The 19,930-nt window shown below is 34.6% G+C and overlaps 1 protein-coding gene across 1 annotated transcript; it reads right to left on the bottom strand.

The window, feature by feature from the left end:
• Positions 1–793: 793 nt before the first annotated feature.
• On the bottom strand, positions 794–18,626 carry CNMaR (CNMamide Receptor). Its single transcript, XM_067273123.1, has 5 exons — positions 18,483–18,626; positions 11,765–12,046; positions 11,408–11,688; positions 10,512–10,678; positions 794–1,404 (listed from the first exon to the last, which is right to left on the bottom strand). Exons 2-5 carry the CDS (start codon positions 12,044–12,046, stop codon positions 1,046–1,048), a joined length of 1,089 nt encoding a protein of 362 aa, XP_067129224.1. The 5' UTR covers positions 18,483–18,626; the 3' UTR covers positions 794–1,045.
• Between the last annotated feature and the right edge of the window lie 1,304 nt (positions 18,627–19,930).

Genomic DNA, 19,930 nt, shown 5'->3' with positions numbered 1-19,930 from the left:
TCATCAGATTTTGAAAGGCTATTAACATAATAATGACAAAAATTAACTGTCTAGACTACATCGTGAGATGATAATCCAGTCGTGTATAACACGTAAAAATAGAAAAAAAAAACTCTTTTAACATACTTCATGTAATTAGTTGTGAAAGCTAGAATGAGATGCTATATTATCTTAAAATTTGACACGTCGTTAGTAATATTGTTTATACATAGCTAGTAATAATTACGACGAGAAAAATTCATCAAGTATACAAAAAAAAATCGTAAAATTAAATTTAAAAATAGGTTAAAAAAGTAAGCAGTCTGCTGCGATACAAGTAAGATACGTTACAGAAAAATTTTCACAATGAAGAAACTAATTGGCCGTTTTAAAATGATTGATTGATAACGTCAAATTGGGCGGGGCTTCATCCAAGTTTTCAATTTTCAAACGAAATAAGCGTTGAAAAGAATATTTTTAAAAATTTGTAAATACTTTTTTGTTTTATTTCAATTGATTTCGAGTAATAAATATTTTATTAGAGACTTAAAAAACAAAAAAATATTTCAAATATTATAAAAGTAAAGTTTAGAAGAATTTATTTACAATTGAAAGATGGAAAGATGCGGATAGAAGATTCCATTAGTGTAATCAATTCATCTGATATATTAAAGATACTTCTATAAATATAAAATATAATATTAATACCAGAATGGAGGAATACAATTTTTTGGTCGAAATTCTATAACTAAACTTATAAATTTTCTAAACAAACACAACAAAATATATTGAGAATTTAATGTAGAAAGTTTAAACTAAGTCATGAATTTTATTTTTACAAATTCTAGAATATTTTTTGAGACTTGTCGTGAAAAATGAACACACAAAATCTCAAAATGGCACTTTGTTAAATTGAGCATTTAAACTGGTTTAATATGGAGTGTAACTTTGGCCCTGTACAGGAGATCCTCAGCACAAATTTCTTCGTTTTCTTTTCAAATAGGCATTTACATTGATGGAAGTATATTTAAATTTACACGCGTACAAATCCAGAAAGATAAAAGTATTACCGAACAATGTTGTTCGGATTATCGAGATTAGAATGATCGCTTCCGCAATCGAACAACACTTTGTAGTATCTGCGTAAATAGTTAAATACGCATCGTCTGAACACACGACTACTTAAATTGTATAAAATAAAATTAACCGCGAAGTTGCTGTAGTAGGGAAGCATCGTGTAACGCTGTATAATGATGACGTTGACTGTTGGCTTGCTGTCGGTGAGCTCCAGATACAATGTGTACAGTCGCATGACGTAACTAGGAAGATTCAAAATCAGGAACGTGGTGGAGACGAGAAACAGCATGCGTGCCGTGTTCATTTGGATCGATTGGGGCGTGCCTTTCTTCCGTTTTCTGCAGGAATCTGGAAAATATCTATCTTTAAATAGATGAAAGATAAAATTGCAGGTATTAATTGCATTCTTTGATGACATTAGACCCTTATTCAACTCTGTCTAGAGAAATAATTATCAGTATTTGATATGATGATATATCAGGATATGCGGAATATATCACGTTGAATAGGAGTATTTTAATTAAAAACACCAGGTGTCAACTTCAGCTATAATATAAAGAAGAATTCCTTCCTGTGGAAAGATGTTCGAAAATACTCCAGACAGAAGTATTTATCGAAGGATAAAAATGTTGTATTGCTACTATACATGGTAACAGCTTCATATTTTCAAAAGAATGCGAGTTGCCATCATGTATAATGCATGGAATATGACAACATACAAGAAAGACGTTTAAAAAACACCGATTAAAAAGATTTAAACTCGATATTTTCAATTCGCTTTCCCCATTTTGGAAAGAGCTGCATCAGTTTACTCAAAGCAAAGTAAATAAACAGGTTAAGAAAAATACTTTTCGGCATCTTTGACAACTTAAAAATGGTTAGAGAAATGCTGTAGAACATCTTTGCAGACTTAAGAGGGAAAAAGATACTGGATTAATATTTAAAAATTAAAAATGGGAAATATAAAATATGAATTTCTTCATTTATTATGAAAGATCAAAATAAGAAAAATTATGTTATTCGCTTTATCTGTTTGAATTTGAAGACACTTAATGATTTAAAGGGCACATTGTGACTTTATACTTAAGGTCGACTTTATTTTAATTTAAATATTTTATAATTTCCTCCACGTGGAAACGTCTCTTCATGCAAATCTCTTATTAGAGTGATCTCAAATGGCTCTCTTTATCGATCGATAATACAATCTGTTGAATTCCTAACATAAACGGAATTTATAAAAACAAAAGAATACGTTAAAAAGTTAAATCTTGAATTATACATGAGCACGTGAGATTTAGAAAACGTATCACTTCTATCTCCAAAATTTGCGTATTAAACGTAATTCTCGTTATAACGACATTGTTTATATCGTTGGAAAAGTGACTTAATTGAATAAAATTCTTTTTTTTTGCCAATGCAACGCAAGAAATGATTAAAGAAAATTATTAAATCGTTCCGATAGTGTTCAAGATCTATCAAGAGGTGAGGTTTACATGAAAGAAAACAAAGTTAAAACCACCAACATGGGTGTTTCTGATCGGTGTTAATTAAAGCTAATTAAGTCGTTTTCACACGAGAACTAAGAACAATACTCACCAGAACATACGAGAACTAAGAAAAGTATGCAATATACTGTATTCACTAATTTAAAAAATTTCGAAACACTTTTAGCATTTTTCTATCATGCCATATTCATAAAGATCAAGAGTTAGACAGACAGACAGACAAAATAAACTTTATTTCTCCCGACACCGCTAGGCACAGTCGGGGTAGAAAGACATGGAATACAGTAGTGTTACATTCTGAGCAATAGAACTGACAATGTAAATGATAATGAAATAAAAAAAAATAAAAAAAACAAAAAAAAAACAAAAACGCGAAAATATACATTAACTAAAAAAACATATCAGTAAATGAGTCAATGTTTTTGACAATTATAATGACCGTAAAACAGCCTAAACAGAATCCGCGTATAAACAGAGGACCAGGTGACAAACACTGAACAGATCTTATGCTGCAACTTACTCACAGTAAGTATATAGGAGCTCCTGAGCTCAGATAAAACAGATGGAATCGCCCGTAGAACGTAGGCCAGAATGAGGGCACAGCGCAGATTTGTGCAGCAACCAACACAAAAGAACATAGTAGGCTAGTAGAAGATCATGAAAGGTCTTTGGCGATACAATAAAGCTAAAACAGTAAAACAATAATTAGTGTATTAATGTTCTGATGAAGTAAAGTTTAACCATTCTTTGAAAAAGAAAAAAGTACTTTTTGCTTGACACAAGATGTTCTGGCTTACATGGCCAACTCAGGTTGTCTTCTTCTATGTAGATCTTGAGTTCGCGTCTTATATCTTCCAATATCGGGCACGATAACAGATAATGTTTAACCCCGTCACGCACCCCACAGATAGGACAACAGTCAGTGTCACTATGCCGAAACCTATACAGGTAGACGTTAAATTTTCCGTGCTCTGTAAGCAGTTGAGAACTGCGGTGTTCAGGGTGAAGCCACTTCCACTTGAGCCGTCTTTCGACGTCTGGGAAAAATTGTCGAGTGATGTGCGATTCCGGAGTTCGCTCCCATTCTTCTTGCCATCTGGCAACAGTCTGATGCCACAGGAGTTCTTTTAGTCTTGAAACCGGGAGTTGATTGTATGCCGGAATGATGTCCGTGAGCATGGTTGTTGTACGAGCAAGCATGTCTGCACGTTCGTTGCCCGGAGTGCCACAGTGCCCTTTAATCCATTTGATGTAAAATTTGTTACTAGACTGGTTGGCAGAAGACAAAGTCTCTCTTGCAATGGGATGAGTGGTATCCTTATTAGTTAGAACTTGGACAGTAGCCTTGCTATCCGAAAGAATAGAGATATTACAATTATTAAACTTTGTGTTACAGAATTCGATGGCTTTGTAAACAGCAAACACTTCGGCTTGGAACACTGAGCACTCTGGGTGTAAGAGGAAGGTGTCATGGTGAATTTCATTGTTACATACATAAACCACAAATGCACAAGCGGTACCCTGATTGGTCTTAGACCCGTCAGTATAGACTTCAATTGTAGTCGAACAGTCCCGGGATCCAAGGCCTCTTCTGAGAGCAGGATGGGGCAAGTCCGCAAAAGAACTGTTTGTCTCATAGCAGGACGCATCAAATGTGGTATCTGAAATGTTAATGCACTTACCACGGGAGAGAAGAAACCTTCCCGTGCAGTATTGGATTTGTTGAAGGATAGGTGGCTTTCCGGCAAGAATAGGTAAGGCGACATTGGAGACTGTACGGTAACACCGTGTCAAGCGCAAGAGCGCAAGGCGCTGAGCTGATCTGAGTCGGCGGTGGTTGTGTGAATGAAAGGCCGCCTCGCCCCAGACAGCCGAAGCATAGCAGATAATAGGAACGAATACACAGTCATAAATTGCATTGACAGCCTCGTATCCCAGTCCCCAACTGTTTCTGGCGACACGAAGAAGATTGTTGAAGATAAGGTTTGTCCGCTTAGTAATATACGCAATGTGCTGTTTCCATGTGAGCTTGTTATCGAAGACCACTCCAAGAAAAGCAAGATGATCCACTATCTTAATCGAGGTGTTTCCAAAGTGAACACAGGGAACCCGCCGGTATAAACTCGTTGATCTAAGGGCTGAAAAAACAATACCCTTCGTTTTGGCAGTGTTAAAGATTAGTTTGTTGTTAACTCCCCACTCATTTACTTTTATAAGAATGTCATTGGCGATAGTCTCAATCATGCGCCTGGATCTGGCCGGAAAAATGAGAAAAGCATCGTCGGCATAAGCAAAAACTCGACACTGATGCCCAAAGTCCAAACGGAGAAAAGTGTCAAAAAGAATTATCCAAAACAGGGGGCCACAGACAGAGCCCTGAGGGCACCCTCGTTGTAGATCTTTGGAAAAGAGGTGTTGACCCACTGTGATCGTGGCCTGCCTGTCTTTGAGGTAATCTTTCACTATGTAAAACAGATTTCTGGGACAGCCATTATCGCTGAGTCTGCGTAAGATCTGTGGCCACCATGCTGAATTAAAAGCATTCTTCAGATCTAAACTTATCCCAAACACATAAGCATTCTCTGCAAGTAGTTGTTTAATGTGGTTCTTTAAATCCATGATGGCATCGATGGTTCCTCTCTGCCGTCTGAACCCGTATTGGGCACAGTGAAAGAGCCTTCTTGACTCCCAGAACCAGTAAATTCTGTTAGATAAGAGCTTATCAAGAACTTTGCCCAAAGAGGACAACAAAGAAATGTTGCGCATGTTATTCAGTGTCAATGGTTCCCCGCGTTTTTTGGGAATGATGATAACTCGTGCGCACTTCCACGGACGAGGAAAGATGCCCTTTTGCAAGCAGATATTGAAGATCTCCAAGAGCAGATCTGGTCGTACTTTCCAGATCTCTTGAACAATATCAGCGCTTAACTGATCTATACCAACAGCCTTCTTCTTTGGCATCTTGGCAATGATGTCATCTACTTCTAGAAATGAAAAAGGTGGATCATCACCTGAGAGGTTCTTGGCATGGTTGTAATCCCTAATATTGGATTGTTCTGGAGTGTCTTCTTCACAGGAATCGCTGGGGCAGAAGGCTTCAAAGAGCCTGCCAACAGTGGCCTGGAGATCATCAGCGGCAGACCCAGAGTCTTCACTGCTAATTGGATTCAATGTCTTAAGTTTGTTGACACTGAGCTTGTATACAAAGCTCCAGGGGTTGCCACATGCCCCAGAACAGAAAGCACGCCAGGACTCTATTTTTGCTTTCTTAATCTCTTCCTTGTATTCCTGCTGGAATTGAAGATATCGCCTGCGGAGTTCCTCCCTTTGTATGCCATGACAACGCTGGTATTTCTTTCTCAGTTGGTTGTTGGTCCTGCGCATTGTGGCCAGTTTTACATTCCACCAGGGATTGGCTCTTGCCCTGGTTTTCTTTCTGGGAATGGCAATATTGCATGCATAAGCAATGTTTTCAATAATGGTTTCGATGTACTGCTCTGCCCGTTCCTTTGTGTAGTCATGATTGGAAGAGAGATGACATTCCTCGAGGATATCTCTAAACAGACTCCAATCCGCAGACCTTATGTTAAATGGGCGGGAAGTGGTCAGCTCCTGTACTGAGCGAGGGTCAGTATAAAAGAGATCAAATGTTACATATTCGTGATCCGAGAGACTATCTATGGTGCCAACCTTCCAGTCCTTTATGAAAGGATGAAGTCCTCCTGAGCAGATAGTAATGTCAATCCAGGAAACTCCATTCTCACTTGTAAAGGTAGGCTGCGAGCTAGGATCATTAAGGATTAGTAAATCATGCACTGCCACAAAGTTTTCCAGAGCCTCTCCTCTTCTGTCACTACGCTCACCACCCCATGTAGGGGAGTGCGCATTGAAGTCCCCAGCTATTAAGAATTGTGCATTTTTGAAGCGTCCCATTGCCTCTGAGAGAGGATGAAGGACATCGGTGATACTGGTATCGCTTGAAGAGTACACGTTAAAGATAATAACTTGAAGCTGTGGCAGAGCAATCTCCATGCAAATCAAGTTGTTGGAGGAGTATCTTGGATGTGGTATAAAGGCAAGATGCTGATTTGTCACAATGTTTGCTGCCCAAGGCTGCCCCTCATTATGTTGCATGATATTGTCCCTAGTTTGAAAGCAGGCCACCCTATTGTTAACACAATAGGGCTCCTGCATTAGGCCTATATCAAAGTTTTTAAGTTCATAGCAGAGCTGCGAATTGGCAGCAATCATTCTCCTTAAGTTTACCTGCACAAATTTTACTTTTGAGATCCGGTAACTAGCATCACAAGGACTATCACAGTCCATAGTCTGTCTTGAAGATTGCTTGCGTTTCTGAGAGCCTGCAGAGATCGCTCGTTCCAGATTACCCTGTACAGTGCGTAGTTGAGAGTTTCTATGGCAAAATCCGTATCTCTGTTAGACGCCATAGTCTATTCTGGCAAGGAGCTGTGTTCTTGATCGAATAAAGGCAGGACAGACTTTATCGAGCACATTATGGTTTATTTTCTTCTTATTCTCTCTAATGCAGTTCATGCATTTTGGAGTTTCTGTTTTCTTGTTGCAATCTTTGAAGGCATGATTGCCTCCACACTGACTGCATGTACGTTCTTCTGCATCGCAATTCTTGGCGAAATGCCCAAATCTAAGGCATTTGAAACATTGATTCGATGGAAGAAAGTCTACGACACTACACCTAGTCCACTGCAAGTTCACCTTCTCCTCTTTTAGGAGGAAACACCTGAGGTCCGGTGAGACCTCTGCAACCCAAGAAACGAGAGTGGTACTATGCTGTCCAATTGGGAAACGCACCCTAATTTTCTCCAGAAATGTTTCTTTGGAATATAACACGGCAACCCGGCTGTTCTGCTCATAAATGGCATCTAAGAGCTGGTCCCTCTCAATAGATTTAGGTACCGAGATAATCTTGATCAGTGGGCGTCTCTTTTTCGGAATAACTGAACGTAAACCGGAAACCTCAAAAACAGCATTACATAAAATTCCCACATCTGCTCTACATCCCAAATCAACAGCAATCCCGCCTTTTTGAATACGGCGTATTCTCTGAACACTTATTTTTAAGCTATGCGGATTGATTCCAGAAGTTAGGACCTTTCTGGTAAGCTCAGAGTCGTTAGACTCGGGGTTACTGTACACCAGTACAGTGTGACAAGATTTGGAAGGCACCGAAACTGAATCTAAGGGTAGAGCAGGAAGCTTAACAGCGTCACTATAAAGCCCGGGTGCACTGGATACCACCGGCCCTGAAGCCGGCACAACCTGCTGCACTCCCCGAACGGTCTCCAGTACCTCAGAGATAACTGCGTCCGTTCTCTCTGCATGTGCAGCAAATGCATCAGTGAGACCACCAACCGCCGACTCCGACGCTGGAACAATCCGCTGCAATCCACGAAGGCCTCTAAGACCTCAGAGAAAACCGCCCCAGTCCTCTCAGCATGTGCAGCAAACGCGCCATCGAGATCACCCTTGGTGATAAGCGAATCCAACCGAGTGTCAATGGAATCAAGAACAGAACAAGTTGACACTGTGGAACTCGCAAGATCAATCAATCGCTGAAACTGAACAGTTATAAACCGCGAATGGGCTCCTGAGCCCAACTTCCTATTTCTATTTCTAGCAAGATAACCCTTAAGCTCATCGAGGAGCTTGAGCGCCTCGTCAAGAAATTTCGATGAGCTGCCCGTCGCCATCAAACACTCACAAAAGTACTAAGCAACGCAAGCTACCCTGATTCCGAACCGAACTGTAGTCTTGCGACGAAAACACGACAACACAAATGAAAACTTAACTAATAAATTACAAAATGAACCCTCAAGTGCAAAACTAGCTTAACATAACTATATAAATAAAAGAAAAAAAAGAAAGAAAGAAAAATCGGACAAAAGATAAATACGGCAATGCGAATAAAAACGTTAGAAAATCGTTAAGATTTAAAGCGGACCGTTAGAAAGAACGTTAAACGGCTCTAACGATCGTTTTAGATTTGAAAATTTTCCATAAAAGCTTATATAAAAATCTAAAAATCGCCGTAATTCGATATATAATTAATCTATCCTAATCCAACCTTAGGGGATACTAAAGGAAGCACAGCCGAGAAAACCCCCCAGTGCCACCTCCCAAAAAAAAAAAAAAAAAAAATCGTTCCCACAACTTAGAAACGATCGAAAACCAAGGACTTAGAAATTAATCTACTCCCCCTAATTAAGATATTGAGACAAAAAGTATATTGAACGAACCGGGTTGACGTACTGGACGCGATGGTAGTCCACAAGTCCGTGGTAATCCAAAATAATCTGGCAGAACTAACGGTTAAAACGAGAGTTTGCACAGACACAACCTTACTTCCAGGAAGCCATCTTCGAAACCATCAAGAGTTAGAGTTAGATATTATCCGATAATCGTTTGCGTACTAAATTAAAGTGAATGGTGATTGGTTAACTTGAAACTTCTTGATTGTGCATAAGGCCATTAGACAGGAAACCAGACAAATGGCATACAAGAATCGATCGCGAACATTTCAGTTGTGCGTTATCTATCGAACAATTTTTGAAGTCCTTTCATTGTTTTTAATAATACGCGAAGTTTCTTTCTTGTTTTCGGATTGTTTTATATATTTTCTACTAGAAAAAAGAACCACAATTCGTGTTCAATTATAAATCTTTTGCCCTGGAGGAATTCCAGTTCGTTACTACTATCGCTTCTATTCTCATTTTATACTTCGATATTATTTATTTTTATAATAGAAGAGAAATTTTCTATTCCAAATTCTATTGTAATATACGACCGGGTCAAAAAACTTTAGAATAAATATTTTTATTACGTGAAAAATGAAAAAAGTTTCTATAAAATGACCTTGTCTTCGACACAAACAAGAGGAATATACAAGATGATTATTATGTTTTATACAATAATGTTAATAATCATTTCTAAATGTATGTCATCGTATGGAAAAAACAACAAAGGAGAAGTATTGTACAAGTTTGATAATAGGATTTCAAGTGTTTACTAAACTAGAAAATATCATTAAGAAGCAAAAGATTAATCATAACCATACTTAAATTCTATTTTTTAAAAAAAGTGTGTAAATTTATCAGTTATAGTGATTTTATACAAAGTTTAAGAGGGTTGTTTCAAGATTTATTTATACCAGTGTGTCCATCACCCATTGAACAATTGATACTTGGTGATAATTTCACGCTTCACGTGGAGTTTTCCGGGTTCTTCACGTGTCTAACTCTTAAATAGAAGCCAATTCCCCATAGAAAGCCCTGGAAAGATCGCCAATGTGTGCATTGTCGTATCCTACTAATACGAGGATTCAAACAGAATCACGTTTCCCAATGAATCCGAATTACAAAGCAAAGCTTCAGAAATTTTACTCTTCTCTGCTGGCATTTCTAATTGCACTTTCGTGTTTACCTTTACTAATTTATAAAGTTAACACAGGATTATCATTGATACGGTTTCAGATAATCCTCGATAATCCTCCTTTAAGAAATTAAGCATTGTTTGTTTACGAAAGAGTAGTTTTCTTCTTTGGTAACAAGGAAGATTGTGTTATTTTCATGAAAATAAATAAAATTATATTAAGTTAAATCGGTCGAATTTAACATTTTAAAATTTTTTATATCAAATTCAGAATCTAGTTAATAAAATACAATTTATAATTCATTTTCATTTTGTATAAACCTAAAGTAGAAATCAATTTAAAAAGATATATGTCAACAACACGTGACTTTAGAAGTCTAGCAACACAAACGAGACAGTGTCTGAGTTGTAAACGACACGAGTTAAATGGAAACCATATTACGTTGCAGCATGTCACAGAACTCGATAAGCACGTGTACAAAATCAACGTACATTGTCGTATATTTTATGCCATTTAAAATAAAAAAAAATTAAATAATTTACCTTGATCTCTCGAAGAAGATTCTGTAGGTGAATTGCCAAATTCTCGGTGGTAGTTTGTATAAAATGCAAACAAAGAACGTCCTATCATAAAATTGGCGTAACTGATGATAACCACTGGTAATATCAGCGTAACGATCGTATCCACAATGTTTATGTAGAACATTTCACTGAAAATGAAAATTTCTCTTTAAAATTGTGTTGGAGGTAAGCAATTTAGTGACAGGTGTACTGTATGAACCTAGAAATGTAGTACAATAACCTTGAATCAGGATGGAAGAGAAAATTTTAAACAAGAAGCATTCAATAAATAGGATGGCCCAAAACTTAGTTAATTGTTTTTAAGTGTGTCAATCGTCACAGTTTGTGTCTGAAACGAGAACGATCTCATTTTGAACAATTTTTGGATAGGTTGTAAGTGAATCAAGCGTTTAAAGAAGACAGAAATGAAGTCTTTACAATGACTAACTGACTTTTGCGTCATCCTATATACAATGTAAAGTTGTGGTTCGCAGTTATTTTAACGGCGATTGACTGAAGATATGGCTATTTAACAGAAAATTTATCTTAAAGGCACTCCGTCAAAGACAGTTATCTTCAAGGTGTTTGGCTGAAAGAATACAGATAAGTACATTTTCTATTTCCTCAATCAATTACCTTTAAGATAACCATATTATCAAGGTTAAAGCAATTTTTAAACTTTTATTACTTAAAAATATTGCAAAAAAAACCATTAAAATTCGCGAAAACATCTATCCTTTATCATCTAAAATTATTGCAATATAACAAACCATACTTATAAAATTTTATATATATATTATAGATTAATATAAGATTTATGTATTTAATTCTTCATAATTTTTTATAAAAAGAAAATAGATTAAAATAAGCAAACTTACGTGTAATACGTTAAATAAACTTCGCACATCAGATGACTATCGAATTCGTACAGCCCTACAAATTCAAAGATGTAGGAATTTAATAAAAAACTGACGATTCCGATGATGGAAACGACGATTTTAGCCCTGTTATTGGTGCCAAAATGGCACTTGTGGCAGAGTGGATAATTGACAGCAACGAATCTCTCTACGGTGAAACTGACAGTCAGCCAGACGGACCAACAACTGAATGACGATGTTAAGAATGCCATGACTTTGCAAACGATCCAATAATTAATAATCTACAAGGGGAAAGAACATATAAGAGTCAGGAGTAATTAATTTTTTTAAATAATTCGATATTGATATTGATGTTACCTCGAAGCAATAATCGTGAATCCATTGAAAGGCGAGTATTAAGAGGAAGCAGATATCTGATACTGCAAGATATCCCAGGTAGCAACTAGAAGGACGAAAACGTATACGGGAAAAGAAGAACATGGCTATGGAGATACCATTCCCGATAAAGCCTCCTATCACAAGTACAGGAATGTAGTACACGCTCAAAATTTTCACGGCTCTATAACTGAGACTAAAATCTACAATGGTTTCGTCGGAAGCGTTATGCATGCCAACCTTTGAAGTCTCATTGTCTTCCATCTGAAATAAAGATATATTCGTTTTAAACATGTTACATTGTATCATACAAAATTCGTAGAGTTTTAACTAGCATAATAGAAGATGCCATTGCAATGAGGGATCCATACACGAATTTGATGTGGGTCTTCATAATTTATCATCGTAATTGGAAATGCACATTGTACTCCATTCCTCATCCATACTTACTGATACATTATTGGACCACTCCCGCTCATAATCAAGAAAATTCAAGTTACATGTTAGAAAAAGTAGATTTTTGTATCGAATGTATTGTACTGTTTCGATAGAAGTAACGTCAAGGTGTCTTGTGAATGAATTTAATCATGGATTCTTTGTCTTACTTTTTGGTATCCTCGTTCTGTGGGCAATAACAGAAGGTTAAATTTAAGCTGATTATGGATTCGGCAATAGTATATTATGCAATTAGTTTATAATATAGGTGATTATGGCATGAATCGAAGTTTGGCACACGAACGAAGCGAGTGGGCCAATCTCCATGAATGCCATAATCGCTAATTATAAACGAATTGTCATACGGTATTTCGTGGTAAACCAATAACACTATACTTATGGAAATCAAAATTATGTATAAACACAGTGTTTCTGTCAACCGTATCATAAATACTGTGTTTATACATGATTTTGAGTTCCATAGTATAGTGTTATAGGTGTAGTCAACCACCAAAAATATTTTAAAGTTAATCGATCTCTTTATGCAATTTTCAGACTTCTGTTTATCCCAATAAAGCATAAAATAAAAGAAATATATATATATATATATATTGTCTTTATAAACAGTTGCTTTGACGATATGTTATCAAGAAATTTGTACAATAAATATCGCTAAAAATAGAAAACTTTATATAAGTGTTTTCTTCAGTTTTCTGGCTACAGATAATGGATACAAAAATGTATGAATAAATAACAACTTATCGACTTCTTACATTTACATATAAAGTGATTCGGAGAAAAAATCTAATAAAGCGATTGAAATAAAGTCTTAGCCTTTTCATCTTTATTATATACATAAATTAAAATATAAATAATTTGCTTCAAAATCACATTTGGAAAATTTTATTGAAAAATATTTCTCACGAATTACGAGTAATGTAAAGAAATAAGAAAATGCTTGAGTAATAAGAGCAATATCGAAGAAAGTACTAACTTTGACTGAACTACGCAGATGATGAGTATAACTCCGACGACAGTCGTGTTTTATATTGAGAAAATACTACGTCTTAATACCTGAGATCAAAGTTTCTCTTAAAAAGTTTTTAAAATTCTTTTCAGGAGTGGAATACTTTTCAATGAAAGTATCAACAAATTTCTCTTGAAATGAAAATTAAATATGTTTTGATATTAACCTGTTGGAATATTCGATGAAATTTGTAGGATTATATGCGATTAATGGGATAAGGTAATGCAACACGTGAGCGATCTACCAAAGGAAGATTGCCTGCAGAGAGAATTTTCAATGGAAAACTGGCCACAATTCGGGCGTGGGTACGTAAAGAAAACCCGGAAAACTTCACGAGCCGGTTTAGATTTCAATTTTTTTTTTTTTTTTTCTGTTTTTCGTGTTAAGAGGTTTTCATTATTTGTCTTTACTTGCGTTTTTCTAAGCAACTGACATCTGAAGTTTGAATTATCAAAAGGTATCTAATTCAAAACGTAATAATTTTTACCGCTTTGCAAACCGTTTTCTCTTTTTAACGTATCAACAAAGAAATCTTAAACATTACCAAGTGGCCAAATGCCTAATGGCTTTCAAATGGGTATAATTACAATTATTCTCTTTGAAACATTAATAAATATAATATTATAATATTATATTTTAAATATAATATAATATTATATAAATATAATATTATAATATTATATTTTAAATATAATATTATATTATATTTATTTATAACGCAATTCATGGCTATGGTAATTATGTCTGTGGACCCTACGAACCAATTTTATATGCTCATTGTGAGTTCAGCCAGACTCTTAATAGAGCAATCCTGTGGTGCAAGGGTAGAACGGACTAACACTGAAAAATCCTTATTTTCAATCAATATTCGAATCCGGGTCCCACGAAGTGTCAGACTGATGCCTTTACCTTCTCGTCCATATTGTAATTTTTGGCACGTCGAGACGAGATTAAACCATTACTATCTTCCTCGACTAATTAACCAACATAAAATTTATATCGAATTTGAGAAACTGCATTAAACAATATGGATTTCACGATAGAGAAATTTGTAGAGTGCGATTGGTGATTTAAAGATGGAAACGTAAATATGATCTTTCATTACATAAATTCTTACTAAATTGATTGATGAGTTTATCGAAAAGTAATTGCTTTCTTGACGTTGTATTCATTTATTTTTATTATAGAAAATTCTTGTGTTCACTAATACCTTAGTTACATTCCTCAGGGGATAGGTAACTCTATCTAAGTGAATTTTGAATCCCAGAGAGATCACTCTCGCTCAGAAGGCAATGTTCTCATTAACATTCTTTGACGTCTACTAGTTTCCTGGTGTTTCTTCTAAGATCGATAATTTTCTCCAAAACATTTCTTATCTTCAAGCATCAATAGATTCTATTGATATAATAAAAGCAGCCGCAATATTTATAGCAGTGTGTACTATCGAAAAGTAATTGCTTTTCGATGCTTGAAACAACACTAAAAATATTTGAAGGAGATTTATGAAGTCTTTCCACGTGTTGTATAAGGTTCGCATTCAAACAACGATTTAGTCGCGTTGAGTTTTCCGGGTTTTCTTCTCGCGTTTAACACATAAATAGGAGCAAGTTCCCCATAGAAAGTTCTCCCGACAATCACAACTCCTTAGTAGATCGCCCACGTGTTGCGTTGCCTTATCCCATCTATAATCATAATCTATAACTAACATATTTCGTATAGTAAACATCGGTAACTCTCAAAGTGCTATACACAAATATCGATTCAAATTTTCTTAAGATACGTCTTCTAGCATCTATATTTTCCTTATATTCAGATAAATTTAATTTATATATCGATTTTTCCGAGTTAAATATGTTTAAACTAAGCTAAAATGTAAATATCTTATTTGTATTATTTAATTAAATGAATTTAATTTAACGAATAGAATTTATGAAGTAAATATTTAAAATACACTTCCTATTAATTAATCTTCTACATCCTCCTACACTGTTAACAATTTTTCCTTGAAACGAAATTTAGTAACGAAATAAATGCATGAAAATCTTGAAAACTGAAACTCTTAATCTTATTTTCTGTAAGAAAAGTGTTTTCTGAAGTATATTTTATGTGCGTGTTGCAAATTCGCCATAAAATGTCTGAAGTACGCAAAAGAAAAAAGAGAATTCTTGAAAGAGATTAACAGCGAGTTATATAATTTAAGTATCAATTTTATGAGAATAAAATAACAATTTTTTTTATTTGCAATTTACATTTAAAAATAATAAGGGCAATTAATTTTTTCGTATCAAATGGTGGTGTTCTGTAGCCACGCTTTAAACGTGTATGAGGAGAACCAACGTGCTGGCAATCGATAAGGTTAAAGAGATTTGCACAAAAGGAAAACAAACTCTCTTTATACATAGAATCTTCTTAAAAAATAACTTTTTTGCTGCTTTAAACTTTTATTTTACGTGAGTGAATTGTTTTCTAAGTAGGAATCATTCGTGCAAACATTAGAGAAAACATCCAATATCTTCTTTCTACGTTTGACCATTTTTATTTTACTTTTCCGTCTGTTATAACACGGGAAAGTATTGTAATCGTGTCAAAATTGACTCTCAAATATCGAGATTTTGAGATCCCTAACCCCAAAAAAGTCAAAATAACGGAGAAAAATTTCGTGTTGGCGTTTATTTCCTTTAACACAGGGTGAGCCATGTGAATGGAAACACGAGCGTGTTGGGAGTGTCACGTGTTACTGACACTCTCATTGAATGGATTGGTAGCACGTGGCACTCCCAATATCTTCGTGTTCGGTACCCACAATGGGGCAGGATAGGGTTTGCGTTTGAATCAACTGAAAAATATTGACAAACATTAATAAATTCAGATAATGTTTTTAAAACTATAAACTTATTAAATTTTATATAATAATAATTAATAAAATAGTTAAAAAAATTAACGATTTTTTTATGTACAAATGGATTTTCATTTATAACGGCTCAATTATTACTCTTTAAGAATTCTTCAATTGTATTTCCAATTGTAAATTCCATTAGAAAGTTAGATTTTTTCGTTGGGATACAATAAACTATATTTAATACAATACCATTATTACATTAATTTAACGATCGATGAAGATATTAATGACTATTTTGAAACCATTCCCGTGTTAGAAATTGTTACATGGTGCTTCAAAAGAATCCATTTGGAGACCATCGGGCACTCAGACGTTTAACAATAATTATGCTGTTTCTGTAAGACAAAGAAAACTAGAAAAAAGAACAAAAGATTATAATGTGATTCTTTAGGAAATCACTAGTCGCAAGTTGTTACTCTTTGATATTTCACTTTTGATAGTTGCACAGCCCCAAAAGTCATCACGTGTTACTTTAAACTATCGACTGTTTACATTAAATTTTATTTTTATTCTGTGCTGTTTTCGCTTTCTCTTGGGAAATTTTCCAAAATGTTTTTTTTTTCGGTTTTGTACTTTTATTTTGATCCATTGCGAAGAGCTTCTACTAGTTTTCCAGAAAAATCTCTTCTTTTTAAATAGAAAGATGTTAGTAGTCTACACATAAACATTAAAATACATCAACATATTTGGAGTATTCGTATAACTTGAGAAATTATTTTAAGATTTTGAGTAAACAAATCCATACATTTAAAATATAAAATGAATTTGTAGGGATTACTCTTGAGGTCTTCGAGTAATGAGCTGCGTTGGAGTCAAAGAAATGCTTTGTGAAGTTTTACGAGAATTAATTTCAGGTGTATACCATTAATTATGCTTTTCTTTCTTCATAATTTATCGAATTCTTAGCAAACGCTCCATTATGAGCATAATTATGGCTTATAGTATGTTGTTACATCGCGTTAATTAATCAATTGATAATACTTTTTTATAATAAGTAAACAAATTTTAGTACAAATTGTGAAAAATTATAATCTTCAGCTCTCGAAAATGATAATCCAACAGCACCAATGTCATCTGTTGAATCTCCCCCCCCCTTTGTTTACTTTCTGTAGTACTGTAAGGCGTGTTAAATCTCTAGAGAGGAACTTTCTCCTCTCTGAAGATAAGGAAACTTTGGTTTAATACGCCTTACAATTTATTTATATAACAATTCAAAAGATATAAAGCCTAAGAGGATTTTTTTATTGATTTGCAAGCAAACTTTGATAAATCGGGTCGAAGAAAGTCTATAAACGTGTGGAATGCAAGATAAACGGATCGATGCATCAGAGTAGTCTAGATTGTGATTTGTCGTGTCTTTCACCTGTTAATAGATCTTCTTACTTACAAAGGGGATCGTCTGTAGGTTACGTAACGCTATTTTTATACATTTCAAATACCATTCCACCTCCCATAACTCTCCGTAACGCTGACACACATATCCACCCCCTAACATTACCTTTCCTCTATCGACCTTATTGTATTAAGAAATAATACACTGCATGGGATACTAGACATTACATAATTGTATTGACTACATGTATAAAGTACAAAGCAGTGAAATAAATTGTACGTTTCACTATGCAACGCTTTGATAACAAATATGAATTATTCTATTTCCCGAGGGTCGATATTATAACATCACGTAACATTTTGTAAACACTCGTCGGCGTTATAACGCATTGTAACGATTACCTGCATACCCAAATTGTTCTAGTTGTGCTTATATAATAAGAACTGCCATACTTCTATTGTTAAAAATAACGAAGCATACACAGGACCAGATTTACAAGCTAAACAAGCTTCAGTCTAAGGCCTCGCGTTGAGCTTATAGCTTAGGGCCTAACATTTTTACGTGTATCGTTATTTGACGAAAGCGAAAGGCCTTTTATAAGTTATAAGACTGCAAGTTTAGCACGAGTCTTTGTTTATAAACAATTTGTTTCAAAGTAAACAAACAACAAAGGCATAATTTACTACAAGAAATTATCTTTCGTCTAAAACTAGTTGTAAACAAATAAATTCCTTTTCTTCGGCCATTTTGAGTATTAAAATGGCTTAAAATTAGACAATAAAGCGAATAACTATGTTATTCATATTCAAATTAATGAATGATTTAGTTTAAAGACTAGCGCTAGTCTCTAGTATTTTATTATACCAGAATTATTTATAATTAAAGGAACCATCGAATGTAAAAATAGAATCATAAAAGTTTAAAACTTAGTTACAAACTAAAGACATTTGTCAAACAATAGCTAAAATTAACTGTAACTCATTATTAAATGTGATAAGAAGCATACCTGATAGATAATGGCTACTTTCCCGCCAAATATATGTAGACAATTCTTGCGGCTCAGTTATGTATAAACCGTTAAAATTAATTCGACAATCGATGCATTCGACTACCAAGATAGAAATCCAACTGAGGATTGAATGAAAGGAGGGAGGATATTTATAGAAGCGAGCCATGCACTATTCCGTTAGCAGAACGTGCAGAAAACATCCTCCTACCTGCACGTGTCAAGTCTAAAAGCCAACTGGTAGCCACGAGTACGAAGTATGCCGCTCTATACTGGGTAATCGATATCAATCGTAGCGCCCTCGCAATCAGGTAAGTACGCAAATATACTGTAATTTCTTCCTACTAGACTCAAGAGTCGACGACTATTTAATTTTTTTATTGTTTCGCCTCCGGCATAAACATGATGATCATTTCATAAATAATTTTATCCTGTTTATGGATGACATTAAAACTAATTATTCCTAGGTTAATTTAAATGAATTGACGATATTTATCATGTATGTAAGGTAATATAATGCAATTTGTAATATACAGGTGACTTGTATGATACGACTAATATGTCTGTTTGTCTGTTTTTCTTTAATGTCGAGAACAGAGTTAGATATTTGAAATCCGAGACCAGATATGGAAACCTTAGGAGCAGGAAACCCCGATTAACTATATATGAATTCCCGGTTTTCATCAAAAGTCACGTTATTTCAATTCAAACATTTTCTCCCAGAAAGGTGTTTGATAGATAACCGACACGACTCTACTGTTAAAGGGAAAGTATGATGTACAGGGGTAAGCCACCACTAATTTGAGGTGGAGAGCATATATTATTATAAATTAAATAAATTTAAAATTGTAGCCCGGCATTGTGACTATTTCACAATAAATAATTGCTCGATTATAACTTATATTCATATAGAAAAAAAAAGTTAGTTTGCAAATATAAATTTAATTATATTTCAATTTCCAATAAATTATTCTTTTATAAAATAAATAAAGTTTATTAAATTTGTAAACGTATTTCACGTTGCTTCTGTTAAACATTCATTCAGTGTACAGCCTTCGCATTTTAAATTAATTTAGTATTTTTATTTATGACCTTTAATATAGGAACAGCGATTTCCAGGAAAGAGATACGAGTTTCGTCTTCTTTTACTTGATAGATTTTCAAACCCGCTACTCAAGAGATAAGCTGTCTTGTGATCAATATTTTCATCATCTTTCGTATTATCTGAACTTTTACTAGGCACAGCATTATAAGCTGAAACCCTAGTCTAAAAATAATATAAATAAAATCAAATGTTTCTTATTGAAGTTTTATCAACAATAAAAGTATTTATTAATGGATTTAATATTTTTTGAAGTTCTTCTTCTAGGGGTTTAATTATCTCTCAGAAAATGATCCTATTTATATTCAATTAAATATAAAAATACATATATTCTCCTATATATAGG

This window comes from Centruroides vittatus, unplaced genomic scaffold (assembly GCF_030686945.1).
Source record: "Centruroides vittatus isolate TY-2023 unplaced genomic scaffold, ASM3068694v2 contig_461, whole genome shotgun sequence".
NCBI classification, from domain to species: domain Eukaryota; kingdom Metazoa; phylum Arthropoda; class Arachnida; order Scorpiones; family Buthidae; genus Centruroides; species Centruroides vittatus.
This window is presented reverse-complemented; position numbering and strand designations above follow the sequence as displayed.